The 19,524-nt window shown below is 47.0% G+C and overlaps 1 protein-coding gene across 11 annotated transcripts in view; it reads right to left on the bottom strand.

Annotated features, from left to right (window-relative positions):
• The window catches only part of KDM2B (lysine demethylase 2B), a 126,198-nt gene that overhangs the window by 10,964 nt on the left and 95,710 nt on the right, over nucleotides 1-19,524 (bottom strand). For all 11 annotated transcript variants that reach the window (XM_074844635.1, XM_074844641.1, XM_074844632.1 and 8 more), the window contains 2 exons: nucleotides 7,834-8,058; nucleotides 3,162-3,305 (listed from right to left, as the gene is read on the bottom strand). In XM_074844635.1, coding sequence (XP_074700736.1) covers nucleotides 3,162-3,305; nucleotides 7,834-8,058 — 369 coding nt within the window. The remainder of the gene's footprint in view (nucleotides 1-3,161; nucleotides 3,306-7,833; nucleotides 8,059-19,524) is intronic.

Genomic DNA, 19,524 nt, shown 5'->3' with positions numbered 1-19,524 from the left:
TCCAAGTTGGGAACAAGTTATTTCCCGCACTGAATATAGAGCAAATGCTACTGAAGGGAAAGCATTACAGCTCTGTCCCTTCTGTGAAGTTTAAGGAACTGAACAGATGTGAAGAACTGTAAGCAAACTAATTAGACACACACAAACCTGCCACTGAATCTGTCCCAAGCCTTTCAGGCTGGGTGGGAGCCAGTGCTGAGTGTTTGCTACAACAGCAGGTGGGTGTCTGAGCCACAGCGTGAGGCATCTTCAGAAAGGTACCTGCAGCACGAGGCCAGCAATTCAGAAAGTCTTAACATGAGACTACACTACTGTGAAGTCTTCTTGTTAGGGAACATGGACACCCCAGGATGCTGATCTGACATCGCTGAGCGAGAGCCATGAATTCGGGCAGTGCCAAGACTGAAACAACATCAGCAGCAATACACACCTGGGCTGAAGTCATGGGCAGCAGTGCTGGAAAAGGTCTTTGTATTTCTGCTGTTCTGACAAGGTACCTAAATATTCACCTTTTCCATCATTATCCCTATGTGCACCCAAGATGAAAAAGAACAGGCTCCTACTGGGGAAAACGCACCCCTTCTCCTTAAAAAACAGGACTCACATGTGCTAACCAGCACTACTGGCAATTTGAGACATAGCAAGAAAAATTCATCAGCATTGGTTCAACTCAAACACTCTGTAACAATGAAAGGCAATATTCCTCCAGAAATCTCGCTGGCTCCCTCTGGAAACAATGTTGTGCTTGTGAAACGCTCGCCAAGATCGTTTTCATAGGAAACTTTTCAGCAAAAGGAGCGTTTGTGTTGGTATTGTATTTTCAAGGAAAGAAGCATGTCAGAAAGCTTCCATGACACTTCTCAGTATATGGAACACCCTGGCTGTCCTTAGCGCGGTTCCAACACAAGCACCTAACGTGCTCTGGTACTCAGGGCTCCTCCGGCAAGAGGCGCCCACAGAAGCCCCTCAAGGCCCTGAGTTTGTCAGAGCACTTATGCACCTCAGCTACCCTTCATCTCCTCACAGGGGTCAGCCTCTGACCCTGTTTTTTCATGGAGAAAACCCACCACAAACATGTACAGCCAAACTGGGAAGCTGGAAGGGGATGGACTTCAAACCAGGAACAACCTGCCCTGGAGTACAAATTAGCCACTGCACGTGCCAAACTACTCCACGAGCTTTGGAGATGCGTCTTGGCGAGAATTCACTCCACAGGGGAATAAGCCAGGAAAGGACGCTCCTCCCTTCACTGATCCAGTTTATTCCAGTCTCCCCCAAAAGTACATTTGCCAGACATTTAACTGGAGATGACCGACTGTTCACATGTACTACTATTTACTGAGAAGGACAGGGAGGGACCTTCTCTTGGTGGACAGCCGAAGCAGCCGCCCTGGGGCCATGTTTGCATTCAAAGGTGCTTCCCACAAGGACTATTTACAGGCTCCATCCTCTGGGCTTAAGCCCATGTCAAGGGCTCGAGCAACATGTAAACATGACAAGAGATTTTTGCCTCATAGAAAATCATGGAATCTAGGAATAAAGAGCAAGGAGGGATCCAAGGAAGTGGTTCCATTTTCCTTTTGCTGTTCCGCTGTGCATAGTCTCAACCTCACCTTCCGAGACGATTCTGAAACCCCACCAGTGCCCTTCTGTCTCAGTAAATAAACAGCACCAGTTAGGCCACCATTTCAGCTCAACAGAAGCATTAAGAAATTAAAAAACAAGACACACAAGGCACGCTGTAAATCTCCCACTGCTTAATTTTCAGAAACACCCAAAGCAACATTGTTCCTAGGTACCAAAACAGCACTCAGAATACCACACACGCATAAAAGAACAAACAGCACTTGCTTGATCTCACAGATCTGACCCACATCCTGTGCAACTAGTCCCAAATGTGGTATGAGGAGAGGAAACCATACTTGAACTGCCACTAGACAACAATCGTGTCCTCTGGACTCAACCATGAAGTGTCACTGACACTGCAAAGCAAGAGGGGGGGAGCGCAGGGCACTTTCAGGAAGGACTGGAATGGCAAAGCAGCAGCTACAAGCCAGAACTAAGGTACCTCTGAAAACGAGCAGCTCCCTCCCTTGCTTCACCAGTCCCCGAAGCCTTGTTTTAAGCAGAGCCAAGCAAGCAAAGCTCCCTTTCAGAGCCCATCTGTGCCAGGAGCTGTGAGCACCAATTTCATGAATCAGGGAGACAGCCACAGGTCTGGTTTGCCAGCTACCTACTTTCTGCTCTAATAAATGACATGCACATAGCTTGGTGCAATATTCTGTACAGCAGAAGAAAAATAAAAGGCCAGGAGAGCATCACCCCGGGCCTGCATAAGGAACATACCTCTCCTCCCAGAGATCCCAGAAGGGCCAAAAGCTGCTTTCTGGGGCATGGTGTGTCAGAATACATTTGCTTTGGCAAATCCCTTTAACCATAAACAAATCAGCAACAAGAAATGGCTGATCAGCTGAAACAAGCCAGCTCTGGAGAAAGGAGGCTTCTAAATGCTAATACACAAAGACATGCCCAAAATGACACTTCTGTCACCAGCAAAGACTATAGCTGCTCACAGGACTCAAGCAGGCCAGGGGTGAGCACTCCCGCAGCCTGAAACTCGCTCGGTTTGTTCTCTAGAGCTACAGTCTTCCTACTGCAACATTTGCTCATAACATCTTTAAAGCCAGCAGCCACTGGAAGGCACATCTGTGCCTGGACAAACACGAACAAGCAAACTACTTGTTTGTACTTTGTGGGACACCGGAAGGAGCTACCGATGTGGGGAGTGTAACTAACTCATCCAAAAGCACAGGCAGATTTCTCTGTCCTCTTGAGCTTCCCGTCCCAACTGAAACTCCTCACTTCCTTAAACAAGAGGCAAAAAAGAAAGAAAAACAAAACAAAACCCCACAAGACATTTGCAGACACATTTCAGAGGCTGTCCAAAGCAAGAGTCTCTGCTTACAGGGGATGCTGTTACATCAAAGGATCCCCGCCTGCAGTCAGGGCCGCGTGTGTCACGGCTGTCACCCTGCTTCTGACACCAACTCTTTGCTCACTGAAGTTTCCAAAGATGAAAATGTGAAAGTTTCCCAGTTTCTGTGCACTGCTTTTACCAATCCAGCTTTTGTTTCCAACATGTATCACATCCTTGTACTCACCTTAAGGCATCCTGGGTGTATGATTTCATTACAAATGGAGCATTCCATTAGCATGAGATTAAACTTGCTCTCCTCCTCTTCCACAGTGTCCTCTTTCCCAGCTTCTCCGCACACCAGACACACAGCAGTATGAGGCAACACCGGCTGTTTACACACATCAGAAAGAAGTCTTGATCAGGAGACGGAAGACATATGGAAACAGAAGAACTCAATGTGCATTTACAGTATCCTCATTTCAAAGAGGAGATAAATAGGGATTAATTGTGCGAACTGCTGAAAGGCTCCAGCCCAGCAGAGCAACAAAGGCAAGAAAAACTGGTAACAAGTGGGGCTGGGTACCCAGACCAAGCATCACAGGACATGTTTCATGGATTGAAAGTGCACTCCCTGTAGCAACATAGATTCACAGGGCATCTCAGGGATGGATGAAAAAGCTTTTTTTGTGGGTGCCTCGAATCTGTGAGCTGACAGACATTGGCATGCAAGTCACTTCACTAGTGTACAATGGGAGGGAGAAGAAGCAACCTAGAACATCACTATTCACATCTATTAAGCTTCACGATCTGACTAGCAATTTGGCAGCTCCCCTATTTTACAAGCAGGTCAGACAGATGTTATGGGACCCAATCCAGGTCTCACAGCAAGCCCACAACAGAACCAAGAACAGACCTTTTCCTGACCGACAGTCTATTATCTAGGGCCTGGCTCCCAACCTGAGCATCACAAAAAGCACTGCACAGACACTAAAAAGAGAATTCCTCTCCTGCAAGTGTCACAATTGAGAAACGCAGGGATATTTTTCTGTCTTTTGCCAAGGCAGAAAGGGAACTGCAGCATCTCACATATCTGTCACCCATGTCAAAGCACTGAATGCCAGTCTAATTAAAAAGCCACCTTTGTGCTAATGAGGAACAAACTTCTGGTTTGCAGCAATAAGGTATAAGCCTCAGTGCAAGAAAGAAAAGGAAGATCCTCATAAGCAGCTGGCTCTAATGTGAAATGCAATCGATAAGGTTGCAAGTCCTTAACTATTAAGCAGCCAGAGGCAGAGATGTGGCTTTTCATGGCAAGGATCCCTCGTAGATGGAGTGAATAAAATCCGTAAGTGGATACTTGCACACTGTCATGGTTTAACCCCAGCCAGCAACTAAGCACCATGCAGCTGCTCTCTCTCTCCTCCCCCCTCCCAGTGGGATGGAGAGGAGACTCAGAAAAAACCCTAAAACTCGTGGGTCAGATCAGAACAGTTTAATCACTAAATTATAACAATAATAAAATAATAATAGTAATGAAAAGGAATATAATAATAAAAAAAAAAACACACAAAAACAAACCCCAAGAAAAGACAATTGATGCACAATGCAATTGCTCACCACCTGCTGACCGAGCAGTGATCTGCCCCCCAGCCAACACCCCCAGTTTCTGCACTGAGGATGACGTCCCATGGTATGGAATAGCCCTTTGGCTAGCTGGGGTCAGTTGTCCTGGCCATGCTCCCTCCCAGCTTCTCGTACACCTGCTCGCTGGCAGAGCAGGGGAAACTGAAAAATCCTTAGCTTAGGATAAGCGCTACTTAGCAACAACTAAAACATCAGTGTGTTATCAACATGATTCTCACACTAAATCCAAAACACAGCACTGTACCAGCTACTAGGAAAAAAATTAACTCTATCCCAGCCAAAACCAGGACACACACCAAACCAAATCTATGCAGCAATAGTACATCCTTCAGCAAGTTTCAGATAGGGAAAAACGTAGCTATAGTAAGCCATTACAGAGTACAGTGTGCTGCCCCACACTCCAACATCTGATACATTTATGGCAACATTTTCCTGCTTTTTCATGCCAGTACTTACCCACGCTCCATTTTAAGAGCATTTTGCAAATGCTGTTCAATTGCCACCCTTCCTACAAGCACAAAATAGGAATCCCCAGGATCCCATTCCACCAGCAGGTAAACCAGAGAAAAGCTAACTAAGTTGTCCAGACCCGCAAGTGCTCTGTCCACTTGTTTTGCCTGATCTCTCACACACGTATTTATATCCACACACAAAACCAAACATCCCAGGAGCAGCACAGTTTTTCTTGCGGGAGCAAGGGAATCTAGGGAATCTCCTCTGTGCCCCAACTAGCTCTGTCCCGCTGCCGGGCTGGAACAGCAGTCACGCTGTCACAACTTCTCCTGAAAGGAGATTGCAGAGAACTGGGGATGAGTCTCTTTAACCAAGTAATAAGCGATAGAACAAGAGGCAATGGCCTCGGGTTGCGCCAGGGAAGGTTTAGACTAGATATTAGGAAGCATTTCTTTCCAGAACGGGTTGTTGGGCGTTGGAATGGGCTGCCCAGGGAGGTGGTGGGGTCCCCAGCCCTGGAGGTGTTTAAGAGTAGGGTCGACTTAGTGCTGAGGGATGTGGTGTAGTTGGGAACTGTTAATGTTGGGTTGATGGTTGGACTGGAGGATCTTCAAGGTCTTTTCCAACCTAGACAATTCTGTGGTTCTGTGAAGTTGTCCTCCCAGCACAGAGACCCGCACTCCCTTCAGACCTATTCAATGCAGCATAAAGTGTCCCAGGCACTCCTGTTTCCCTTCTTGATTGAACTAGTGATGCAGAGGAGTTTCTCTGAATGGCAGTACAGACTCTCTTAAGGCTTCCGAGTTTAATGAAAGTCTGTGTCTATTTAATATTGTCAATGTTATTAACCAGAGGAAAGCACAATCCCAGAACTGTAGGGATCATTACTTCCACAGAGCCTTGCTTCGGCATTTTGGGTTTTTCTTTTTGGCTGGAAGCTGTTGGATAGGTACCACAATATATTACTACTGCAATTGTTAAGAGAACATAATGAACAAGAGTAAAGGCAATAGGATTGCTTATAGAAACGTAAAGCCCCCTTAAAAGTTACAACAGTTCAACTTGCTAATTTTTCTATGCTGTTGTTGCTCTAAGAAAGTCTGTAATACTCCCCCTGCTATTTACACCAATGGGAACCTATGAAGGGCAGAGATGTCTTCTGGAGTGCATACAAGGGTGGGACAAGGAATTAGAGTACCCCAGCTACCAAGCCCTGTGCTCTAACCACAGCTTCTGGAAATAAAACCAGCAAATACCAAGACAAAAAATACTTCTTCATTAGAAGACAGGAGATGAGAGGATGACTACACTCAGCCAGAAGAGAACCCAGTTCATCTCCAAAAGGTTCAGCCTGTGTTATCTAGAGTGAAACAGCTTAGTATGAAAGTTTCCTTCATCAGTCAGGACAAGAAAGCACACTGCAGTCCTAATTTAATCCCCCCACTAAAAAGGCAGCATGATTTCACTATTTCTTCCCCCTGGAGAATAATATATTCTTCATCCGTGCTGTTCAATTCATGCCTCACTCCAGGAAATCAAGTGTTCAAAAGAAAGACACTTGAGCTGCAAAAGCACACTGTGGAAAGGTAGATATTCTACGTACTTTACTGAAAGATCCAGCAGAGTTGCATCTAATCCTCTATGACAAGAACAGTTTAGAACAGGACATGTAGTGAGCTACCAGAAGCAACTACTGGAAACCTTAAGTGCTTATCAGTTTTTTATCAGTGTCAGACCAAGTCATTTAATGCCTCCACTTCAGTTTCCTCATCAGAATTAAAGAAAAAAAGCCCAAGTGAAAGGAACTGTAACAAGAGTTAAGAGAGAAATCAGTATAGATGGGGTGATATTTCAGTTATGAATAAACAACATTCCTCTCCTTAAGAAAAAAAAAACACAACAGAAAACCAAACCCTTAACAGTTGCATAAACAAGACCTTCCAAAGAATCAAGATAAAAGCTAAAGCTCATTTTTATCCTTGAACAGGGACACTGTGAACATGAGACCTGAGAAGCCCCACAACAGTCAGTGTGAAAGCAACGGATTCAAAAGCTGCTTGGACAACTTAATGGAAGATTAATCTGTCAATATTTGTTAAATACAAAACTATCACTTATGACTCAAGAAGCTTCTAAGCAACGTATCGCAGAAGCCCAGGAAACTCTTTGACTTCCTGCTTGCCCTGTTCAGATGCTCATCTCCGGACAGCCATTTCCAGTCCCTGAGGAAGACAAGATCCTGGCTTGACGGCTCTTTGGCTCATCTGGATCAGACCCTCTGCCATACATCTAGGTAACAGCAAACAAATGGAAATTTAGATCTCTAGTAGCCTGGGGCTGGGGTCACCAATGCCAAAATCTTGGAGGATGCCAGTCAAAGATTTCTCCATATCTTAACTTGGTTAAGTAGTCAAGATGGTAAAGATGGTTGCAAGCCAGCTTTTCTCAGGAAATTCAGAAATCCAAACCAAACAGGCCTCTCCTCCCTTTGAATCGGAACTTCCCACTCTTCCCCTTCTCCCCCAAATCCCAGAATTTCAGTGCGATTTGAATGCCAATTTCCAGTGTACTGATAATCTCCACTTCTGTATTACTGAGCATGAAAGCTGGGCTATTTAGTTTTAGTGGTTTAAGATTTAGGAAGGATGAAAAGCAATGGGGAGAAGAGATCTGAATTGAGAGGAAAGGAATTACACTGTTTTGTCTGATCCGCTTTAGAGACTACTCTGAGCAGAGTTCTCAGTTCCCCACCTCGTCACCAGGACACGCAGATATAGGAAAGAAAGCTCCAAACCAGCTGTAGCAACAGGTACACTTACTGCGATACACTGCCTCATAATGCAGGACTGCTTCATCCTGCCAGGTCCTCCAAATTTCTTCATGTCCTTGCAGAAGTGACACTCGCCGCACTCTGTCCGCAGACACGCCTCGCACTTGCGGCATCGCGTCCTCCTCCGGCGCGCTCCGGCGGTTGTCCGATTAGCTGCGAGCTTCACTGCGGAAGCAGTGCCCAGTTTCCCTTTGGGCCGTCCGACTGCCCTGTTCTGAAAGAGCCAGACACACAAAGTTAATCGCACATCCCACTTACCATCTAAACTACAGAACTTCCTTGGACAGGAGCTGTACACATCTTCGATGTAAAACTGACAGATGTATCAGAGTTATACACAGATGGGTAATGCTCAGCAGATGCATACTATCACTCTTATAGCTAAAGGAGTTCCCTTACTTTTTCAAGAAAAGATGTAAAAAGACAAAGAAACCAAGGCATAAATGAGAGATCCCAAACCTATTGCAAGCCCACTTCAACAGGAGGGCAGGGAGACTCAATTTATGCCCAAGCTCAATGCAGGACCAAGTCCCAAGTGACATGCTTGGCTTAGGTCTGCACCACTGCTGAGCTCTGGGGCTAGGGAGCTCTTAGGATTGTGCTCAGGTTAAGCCAGGAGGTCTACTTTCCTCTGCTGGAAGTAGAAGAATCCAAGGAGGCAGCAAAAGTAATTTTGAGGTTAGGTGCAGCAGAGAGACACTCAGCGACAATGGCTCAAGGCACAGCAATCTCCCTAAAAAACCAGGAGAGTATGAACTACTGCCAAGCGATAAAGTAGGCAATAAACCACAAATACTACAAAACCCTTCCAAAGTAGCTCCCCTCATATCCAATACTACAAGTGCTCAAAAATAGAACACTAACTGATGCTGTGCAAAGGCTAAAAAGGGCATCCCAGGTCTAGATTTCAATGACCTTTAAGACAGAAGCTAAAGGAGCATGAAAAGATTTTAAATGATTAGGTTAACTGCAGCATATTCACTCTGGATATCTAAATTTCATGTTCTCATCAGAAACTCCCTGTTACACAGAAGAACTTACCACTCAAGCCAAACATCACTAAATACCATGTAATTGTATGGGGCTAATTATGCAAGAATTGGCTTGGCTCATTCTTACCACTGACAGCTTTCTCCATAAAGATGGTAACAATAGGACTGCAAAGATCATCTGGTTTAGCATTTATACAATTTTTCCACTTTCTGCACATCTCTGCATATGACCAACAGACCAGCCAGTTTCACTTTCTGTTTCTGCTGAATTCTGGGCAATCACCAAGGCAGGGGCAGGTTGGCTATAGAAAGCCATGCAGAATTTCCACTGCAGTTTTTAAAAGAAAGGGTACGGACACATCCTACTTGGTACTACAAAAACTTCCCTAAGTGTCCTACTATACAACTCTGAAGAAAAGCCACATGGCTGAGCATTTGACCTTCCTCCCAGCTGACTTAGCAAAGCTCCAGTGACTTTCCCTAAGATGCAGAAGAGCACTGGTATTTTGAATCTCCAACCCAGGAACCTCAGTGCCAGGAAAAGAGAGAAGCCAGGAGTGAGACCTCTTAGCTTTCTCTCCCACAGACCTACTATCATAACTGAGGTGGGAGAAAACACTGCTTAGTCAATGAGCTTATACAGATTTCAGCAAGTTTTTAATTATGTTCCTCTAGAACAGTTTTTGTTCTGCTTGCAGGTTGAATCGCACTGTGCTATATGAACAGACAAGTGTAGCTTCCTTCCCATCGGCAACCACACCAGACACCTCCATCTCAGATAAATTTCAGACACTCCAAAGAATAAATATTTACCCTTTAAACCAACTTTCCAGCCTCTCAAGGATAAAGTCAGTTATGGCAGGACTGGCTTAGAGGCAACCTAGATAAGAGATAATTTCCTTCCTCAGCATGAATCACTCCTCCATTCTCCCTATTAGAGTCTCCTTCCACTAGCAAGGGAAGCGAGACACAAACCAAAGTCTAGACATCAGTGGGAACAAGTTAAACCAAAATACGTACAACAACCTGGGCAGCTCCCCCCTGCCAACAGCACATGGAAGATTCTGCATGAGCATCCGACTCCTTCCCACTAGGTTTTAACATGATTAAGTTTTTTAAGAAGGCAAACAACAGATACGACCCTATCAGAACGGTCTTTTTAAAATGCAATCTCTTTCAAGGAAAAATCAAACTCTGTACTTTTCCAGCTGATTCTGCCACAGTAATACGAGCCAAGTCCTAATTCTGAGGACAGCATCTTAAGCTCCAGAACACCACAAAGATGCAAGTGGTAAAAAGGCAGTGCTTGAACACAGAATTTTAGAATTCTAAAAAAAAAAAAAAAAGACAGGAAGGTGAAGGTACATGAACAAGTCTGAAGCCAGACCACACAACTCGGATTTCCTTACAGATCACCACACCACACAGCAGAGGTGCAGACCTCTGATCTCACTGTATGTAATATTTCTTACCTACCCAGAGCTCTTCACTGCTCATTAGGAAACTCAAGCAATTATACTAGCTGGGTTTGTATTAATTTACCAACCGACCCATCCTCAGTTCAAGCCACGTCTTCACTCCAGGATGTCACAGCCAGCAAGGCTAGAGAGGCCTTGCAGGAATTCCCACTAGTATCTAGTTTCAAGGGGCTCCAAAGTGGTTGCTTAAAAACTTCCACAGAAGAAAATCTGGCCTGTGGATTGCTATCCCAGAAAGGGGCTGGGATTCAAGGGGGTAGAAGGAGCCTCCAACATGACTTGGGGTTTATTTAGCACATGGCAGACAGCCAGATAAATTCCAGGTTGATGTTAGTGAAGAGATGCTGCAGGATTTCCAGCCCAGACTGCAGTTTTACAATGTACCAGTCCTGGTAGCAAAACTAGGTGAAGATTTCTTTCCCAGCTCCTGTTCCCATCTTTGTACTGCAGTTTGCCACCCTCCTAGCACAGATCTGTGGACCTGTCTTGTAAATAATGAGCAACTGGTAGGGGACAGCAGGATTCCTTAAGCTGGGTTCACCACGGTGGCCAGCAAACAGCAGCTCCACAGCCGGGTGACACACTAAGCCCTAAACTAGGTTCCAAACCAATGTAGTCTCCCACCTGTGTAGCAAATCCTATCATCTCCTTTCCCAAGGAGATGAGCTGAAACCCTCAACCACAGTCTGTGCCTGCTTACTCTGCAGTCCCCAGCAGCCACCTCTGAGAACTGTCAAGAAGACAAAGATTATACCAAATTTGAAGATTTTTTTTTTCTTAAGTCTTACAACAAAAACCAGGGAGTTGAGACAGAGCCTGCCCGGAATGCTATCACAAGCAATCCCCTATTTTCTCCAGCACCTCCAGAGAAACCACACCCATCCTTCTCTGGCCAGAGCAAGTCTTCAAAAGATGGGTAAAAGGATGTTCAAGTGATGACAACCACTCTCCCAAGCTCCTAACAAAGGCTCTGCAAGCAGCTACTGAAACATATTAGGATTAATATGCTAAATACCTACCCCTATTACACTGAAACCTAGAAAGCTGGTGGACTTGCACTGCCCTCTAAAACAAGACCTGTTAACAGGACATCCTGCTAGGTCTTTTTTTTTTTCCTTTTGTGGGTTTTGTTTGTTTTTTTGGTCCCCTCCAGATTACTGCCATGCAATACACAAAGGTAACCTACTCCTGCCCCTGAAGCAGACTGCACCATGGTCTCTACAGCACCTGGGTACTGGAAGTAAACTTAGGCCATCAAAGGTAATACACTATGAACTACAAAGCCATTTACAAATCATTAATTTGGGATCACCCTCCCACACCACAGTGATTAAACACACCCACTCCTTAGACAGGAAAGGGGACAAATTTGCAAGCTGATTTTCAGAAGTGCTGAGCTCCTACAAACCCCAGGGAATTCGATAACACTCCAGTTGGACAATAATTAGGGGACTGCGTAGGGTGGTCATCAGCAATTCAAGTATCTCTCAACAGGGCTACGTAGATCTCAGAATAAGCCCAGGTATGACACTTAAAACTCAAAACAAACCCCTAGAAAATGCTACGGGAAAAAGTCACTACTCAGAACATTAGTTTATCTTGGCTACAGACAAATATTTGGCTGCTGGGAAGTTTTCACTGCCTGCTTGCAGGTACCTGAACACAATTTCACCATATTTCATTTCCCTGCTCAGCAGTCACCGAAAAGCCACCCACCATCACCAGGTCAGAAGCAGCAAAGGCACTAAGGACCTCTGCCCTGAGCACAACCCTTACTACAACAAAAACACAACTCTGATTTTTACAACAACAGATTTCAAACCTTCACAGCTGCAAAAAATAACTCAAAAGACCTCGGGTAAACAAAAATAGCAAGAGCCTCAAGCTTTGGAGACAACACTTCAATAGCTATCAGCTGTTAAATGCATCATTAAGTAGGTGCTGATGTTCCCCAACTGCTATCCCAACACCAGGAGGTAACTTCACACACAAACTCCTCTGCTCTGGAGAGGAAGATCAGCAGACCCTGCTGCCAAGTCCCAGGAGGGAGGGGGTCCTGGTCCTGAAAAACAAGGCTGACAAAGCCTGCAGCCTAGAAACAAGCTCTTCTGCAAGTGGCCTTTACCTGGGTATGGGTCTTATTCCACCAATCAGGTTCAGTGACCTGCTTAAACTGCTGCCAGTGGCACTGTACCATTATTTCAGACTCAACAACTCTGAGAAAAATCCAGGGCCATGCGCAGTGCCCTTCTGAAGGGCTTATCACGTGGCCAGCTCAGTGAGACCCTGAAGCCCTTCACTTCCTAACCAAGTACTAGCTGAGCAGCTTGTGTATCCACTGTGTAAATCTCTCCAAGACAAGACACCATACATGTGCAGTGTTCATTGCTTCAAGGTGCTGCGTCACGTAAGTTTATCCCTTCCGTTTGCAAGATAGGGGTGATTTCCTTCTGTAACACGTGGACAGATTCAGATTATTGTGATTTGGTGTGGTTTGCCCAAGTCCATGCAACTGTATCAGCAATGAAAGACTCAGGACTTCCCAGGTGCTGGTCCTGCGCCTAGATCTTCATATGGCAGTGCAACCCAGTACAATTGTTTTACCAGAATTAGAATAGACAAATTTAATTACCAGTTGTTTCTTTATAATATCTGATAAATAAACACTATGGGGGAAAAAAAAAGCCACACACATTAACCCACAATTCATAACTGTAGTCAGCTAAAACACCACCCTAAACATGCTGGGTCACGGGCTGACACTGGGTGCTGGAGAATCCCACGGGGTGCCACAGCAAAGGCTTCTGGTCAATTATTTCCTTGCCTCTTCCCGTAGCATCAGAGGTGTGCAGACGCAGAGGTGCATTTTTCAAGTCAAACAGGGTGGAAGTGCTGGAGGACAAGGCTCCCTGCTTGCTGCCCAGGGCCAGCGAGCAACACTGTCCCAACTGCTGCAGTGGTGTGTCCCTCCCCTAGCCTCCTGGGCATGCAGTTCTGGCCTTCCTGCTAAGAAAACCAGTCAAACTGACAATTACCAGCAGTGGTGTAGAACAGCAACACACATACCAATGCACTGGACTGAGATCCACCAAAGTCACTTCACCAGAGGTCTCTGAAACAGACCCTGTCATTAACTCTACATTAACCCTGAAATGCAGGGACTGGCATTAAACTGCCTGGCAGGCTGACAGCCTGTTACACACACAGTCTTGCACTAGATAATCACAATCAAGTCAACAGCTCTTCAGCATTAAACCCTTACATCTCTTCAGCAGTTAACAGAAACCCTCATCAAAGGAACAACTTGGAGGAAGAAGGAAGGAAGGACAGGATGATGTGACTGCAAGACTTCAGGGGGAATGAGGAAGAAGCTAGTTTAAGACAGCAAAAAAAAAAAAAATCACACTGATGCCAATAACATCCTTACAAGCGGTATTAACTGAAGAGTGCAAGCCAACACCACGGATCTAACATGTCTGACTCCAGCATATCTGCCCAAAGTCTACACACACGAACTCCAGGGGAGTTGTTTTCCTCTAGCAGTGGCTGTTTACAGGACTCATATCACCCATCATCAGCACATGCTCCTGCCGGGGTGGAGGTGTCCTGCAAGACAAGGCCAAGGTCCCCCATTATGCAAGCAGCATCCGAGGGAAAGGGAAGGCGGTGGAACTTTTCCAAGCCCAGCCATCCCCAAATAGGACTAACGCTCTCCACACGCTCACTGCCACCATCTCCTCCAACTCATACCTACTAACTTTCTCACCCTCTCCTGCAGAAAGCAGCGAAGCTCCTAGTGACCACTGCCAGGCGACCACACAGAGCTCCACTACTGAATAAACAAATCAATTTCCCACAAGTAAATAGAAAAGTTTATACCTCGCAGGTTCATCTGGGCATTAGTGACACTCCAGCAGCTTTTCTGCCAACTATGTTGTTTAGGGTGTGATAAACTGGCACGTCAGTGCCAATACAAGTGCCCCCGTTTATTTTCCTCTGGTGGCGAGGAGGTAGAAGTTAGGCCTAGAGTGTGGAATAAGATATATTGGCAAGAATATGCTTTTGCAGATAAGCTGCATCCAAAGTAGGATCTCTTAAAAAGAAAGACATAAGTTATACAGACTTGGAGCACATTGTGCAAGTGTAGCTTTTCTTCTTACTGCTACCTCAGGACAAATCCCCCTACCCACACCCCGGAGCTTTTTTCCTCAGTCTATTTACACACGCTGAAGTGTCACCATCAAAACCTGAATTTCTTCCTACCCTGAGCGACCCAGCAAGGCTGGTGGGCTGCAGTAGGGTGCTGCCCTCCCCAAGGGCCAGCACCAGGCAGGACATGAACCCCAGCACCCACACGCTTCCAAGCCCCCAATGCTGACTGCAACTAGTACAAGTGCAGTAAATCTCACCTGCTCTCGTGCTGGGAAATCTGGCAGTCTTTTTGCCTTCCTAGTTTACACATAGACTAGGGAAAGAGGAATCAAAGTCAGAAGAAAGTTTGAGCGACAAAAACCACAGCTCCTACCCAAGCACTGAAGTTGTGCTGTTCAACTACACCTGTAGAACTGAAGCCTTTCACCTGTTACACACCGGAGACTAATCGCAGTAGAAGCAGCTACATGATACCAATGTGACATGTCCTGTGCAGAAAAATGTAGTAACTACACAAGCTAAAGCAGGCTTGTATGAAAATACAGTTGGATCCACATGACGTGTTTTATCACGGAACAGTTCTGAACAAAAGAAGAAAAAAAAAATACTCCACAGGTCTTTGCTACGTAGGTCACAGTGTTATAATTTAGGATCAGACCAAGCCTTTTAAGAAATCCACAAGAAGGCTCTCCGCTTTCTTGCATTAATTTTTAACTATTAAGACAGAAAAGTGCTATCAAAGCCTCAGGTTCTAGAAGAGCTGAAGAATCCCAAAACATAACCAACTTTCTGAATTCATCCAGCAAGAACTAGCACCTCCAGTAGCTATTTCACAGCTGGTACAATGCAGCTGAGATCAATCTGCTCCCCAAACATTACCTCTTTTCAAAAAGCCTATAGTAATCACACCAAAACAGAGAAGCAAATGGAAAAGGCCTGGTGTGGGACAAAGTTTAAGAAAAGAAAGGGGGCTGGGACATTTTAACTACCAGGTCTGGGAGCTGAGAGGTGAATCGAGCAGCAGCACAGGCCTGCACATTCACACGATCCGCAGAATTAAGTAAAGCCTTAATAAAGTTACTTGTCCAAGGCCCAGCTTAGGTTCGTGGAGTGACACTACACCAGGCCAGGGCAGCACATTAACATCTCTCTTAAGGTTTCTACACCAGATCTGCCATCCCTGGGGAGCACCCAAGGCACACCACCATCGCCAGTGCAAACTCTTTTTCAGCTCTGCTTTCTTGGCGCAATTATGAAGCAAAACATCGTAAAGTTATTAGAAATGAGATGGGTTTTGGAGGATAGACTCAACACCCGGCCTACGTAGAAACTTCTCTCTAAAAGCAAATTATTAGGCTATTTTAAAGAGCAAAACACCTTGAGTTAGGAACAAAACTATCAAGTTTATGTTTAAATTGCATACACATGTTTAATTCTATTCCTGGTGCATTTTTAATTGCTTAGGCAGTTCTTAAGAGAGTAAAATATGCAATCTAGAACATATGTTCTGGATTATTTTTCGCAGATTACTTCATAAATTTAAAAAGTTTATTCTCCTTCCCCCACAGGAAAAAAAAAAAAAAACACCAAACAAAAAACATCAGAGAATAAAGCCTGGAAGTATTAATAAAAGTTCTCTTTTCATTTCAGCACACATCCTTCTCTTTATTCCACATCCCTCGTCCCTGGGAATGGAAAGGAGGTTTTGGCTATAAATCAAACTAAGACAAGGTAGCCGGGCTCAGCATCAGACTCCCTCCTGAAGTCCTGCAGCCCTCTCAGCTATTTGAGGAATCTTATTAGAAAAAAAAAAAAATTAAAAAAAAAAAAATTCTGGAAGCGGCAGGGAAACCCCCCGAGAGGCACAATCACACACTCCAAGCGCATCCGCCTCTGAAGCGGCGCGGGGCCCCCGGAGGAGCCCAACTCCCGGTGCCCCCGGGCGCCCGCGGCGGGCGAGGCCGTGCGCCCCGGGCCGGCCCCCGCGGCGGGAGGCTCCCGCGCCCCGCTCCGCGCCCCGTTCCGCGGACACGCCCGCAGCCGCGGCGGCGCCGCCGCCGGGCGCGCAGCCCCGGGGCCGCTCCCGACCCCCCCACATTGTTCCCCGTCCCCGCTGCCGGCGCGGCTCGGCGCTGCCCGGCCCAGCCTCCTCCCCTCCCTTCCTGCTGCAAACTTCGCCGCCCGCCCCGGACCTGCTCCGGCCCCAGCTCGGGCCCCGGCCCCGGCTCGGGCTCCGGCTCCGACTCGTAGTCCTCCTCGTCGGCGCTCGCAGACATGGCCATGGCTCATGGTGGGCCCAGGCGGAGCCGAGCTGACATGGCTGGAGCGGCGCTGCTGGCGGAGCCCCGCTCCCCGCACACACACACACACATGCAGGAGGAGGAGGAGGAGGAGGAAGGGGGGCCGTGCATATTCATGCCAGGCAGCCAGGAAGGGGCTGGCCCTGCCGGCACGGCCAATCGCGGCCCGCTTGCACAAAGCCGGCCTGCGGGGACAGCGGGGACAGCGCGGCCGGGGCAGCGCCGGCCGCCCCGCCGCAGCCCAGCCCAGCCCAGCCGGGGCCGGCGGTGGCTTTAACGCCCTGCTGGCAATTAGTCCCCTGCTGGTAATTAGCCCCGCGATCTGGAGAGTGAAGAAGGAGGGGAAGGAGGGGAGGGAGGGGAGGGAGGGGAGGGAGGGAGGGGGGGGGGCGGGCCGATGCTGGGCCTGCCTGGGTGTGCCGAGCGGGGCTGGAGGGGAGGGGATGCGCGGCGCTGGGATGCGCGGCCGCCCGCAGGGTGCACGGCGCTGCACGGGCTGCCGGAGACAAAGGAGACGCGCACAGACAGACAGACAGACACACACACACACCCCCCTCTGCCTCGCTACCTGCCGCTGCCAGGGTCGGGACGGGAAGAGGGAACCTCCGTCCCTCGGGAGGAGGAAGGCACCGAGCAAACTTTGGGATTTCAAGCGATGAAGCCCCTGCTGCGGCAGAACCAGCGCCGGGATGCGATGGGATAAGGTGATGATGGGATAACAACGCGACCCGGCTTGCAGAGCTGCTCGCATCTGGCCTCACGCTGCTCCCCGTGCAGGCACCCCCTTTTTTGTTTGCTCCTGAGGAACCATTTCCAGCCCTACTCGACATCCTGACCCACTCCTGGGGTTTTACAATAAAATATCCTCCCTGCGGTATGAAATGTTGCCCAGCAGTCGGTCGGGGACCTGTTCTGGATCCAAAGGTCACAGCAGGGCCAGCACCTGAACGCAGACGCTGCCTTCGCCCTCGAGAGCTTGAGGCTGAGGGTCAGGACACACAGGCCTGAATTTGAGCGCTGAGAATTAAATTTCCGATTGGATTTATGGGCCTTCTTTCAGGGGAAATCCCGATTCCATTCAAGTTGTTAGGATTTTGCCTCTGGCTCCTACGCCCACAACACAGAATTAAACATGAGATTAAATATTTGCATGTGCTGAGCAACCAAGAAGCCATAAAGAAGCACATCTAATGGTCCCTACATCAGGATTTTTGCCAAACTAGTTTCAAGCTCAGTTCCCTGCTCTGAATTACCACATGGCCATACAAACACTTTGGGTAGCCCAGAAAAAGAGACCAGCAACAGGCAGGAGCAGGCACAGGAGCAAGCAGCAATGCTGCCTTACACCCGCTCACAACCTTTGTGACACCGTGATCTACACAAAGCCTGGTCGCTCAAGTTTAACTAACAAAATACAGTCAAACTTGAAACATATTTACAAGCGAGTGCTGATAGAGCCGAGTGAATCATGTAATTATGCCCCTTCCTTATTTTGAATACCTTAAATACCCATTTCTTGTTTGTACTTCTGTCCTCTCGCCAACTCAAATTATGGGTACGTGATGGTATTCTCCCAGTCCTGCTCATCCACAAGGCTGGGAGTGGAGCATTTTACCCGCAACACACGATGGGGCTCTCCAGAACGCGATGAGGTACATTCAGCCTGTCTCCTCAGGTTTCTCTCTTCCCCCATTGTGTTTGTACACAACTAGGAGCAGGAGCAGATGAAAGCTGAGGCACGAAAGGCATGTGCCTAAGGCCTTGGCTTTCAGAACCACAAGGTAATATCAGAATTCAGTGTTTTCTGGAGGAGAGAGGAAGGGGGGGATGCGCGTCTCAAAGACAGGCCTAAGAGGAGAGCTTTAAACTACGGAGCAAGCATAACTGACATGATTACAGCGGTGTTTGTGGTTCGATTACACAGTTGGCCTCCAGCAGAGGCAGGAGAACAGATGACATCCGGAAGGAAGACGCCTTGTCCCACACCTGCCCGTGGGCAGACCAAGTCTCCACTAGCCTGTGCCAATTCCATGCGAGGCTCCGCGTAACCTGGCTCGCACTTGTTCATCCCTCCAGCCTTTTGGCTCCGTGATCCAGACAGGAGAAAAAAAAAAAAACGTAACTTGTGACATCCCCCAAGGACAATCCACCAGTCACACCACAGCGAAATGTCATTCACAGCAAATTAAATCATGACATAGATCATCCTACTCCTCTCATCTGCAACACATACTAGCACTCTTGATATTTGCATTAGCCTATCTGGGCTGCAGCAGGTCACCAAGTGTAACCCACATCAAACCTCACTCCGCAGCCAGCCCTGCCACGGGAGAGCGTGTTCCAGTCTGCTGCTTACAACAGCAACACAATTGACAAATGAGCTCTAATTACGAGGCCTGTGTTAGGAGTGAAGACACACATGCCAAGAAGATCTCGGAATGATTTCCAAATGCGAGGTAAACATTGCTGAGATGGCATTTAAAAAAAAAATTGGATAGGGTATGATATAAAATAGCAAATTGGGAATCAGTGGGGGGAAAACAACACAATAAAATAAACTTTTCTGATTATAATTGCTCTCAAAGAATCTCATCTTGTACAAGAGCAGCTAACCATTCAAAGAAATATTTAATACACAGAAAGAACTATTAAGAAAGCATTTTTCAGCTCAATTCTGTCAGCGTGTCTACACTAGAGAACACTAAATTACGACAAATAGTGAACAACCCTTGTGTGAAGAGTGTGTATTTGACTAGCC

This window comes from Strix aluco, chromosome 18, assembly GCF_031877795.1.
Source record: "Strix aluco isolate bStrAlu1 chromosome 18, bStrAlu1.hap1, whole genome shotgun sequence".
Taxonomy (NCBI): domain Eukaryota; kingdom Metazoa; phylum Chordata; class Aves; order Strigiformes; family Strigidae; genus Strix; species Strix aluco.
This window is presented reverse-complemented; position numbering and strand designations above follow the sequence as displayed.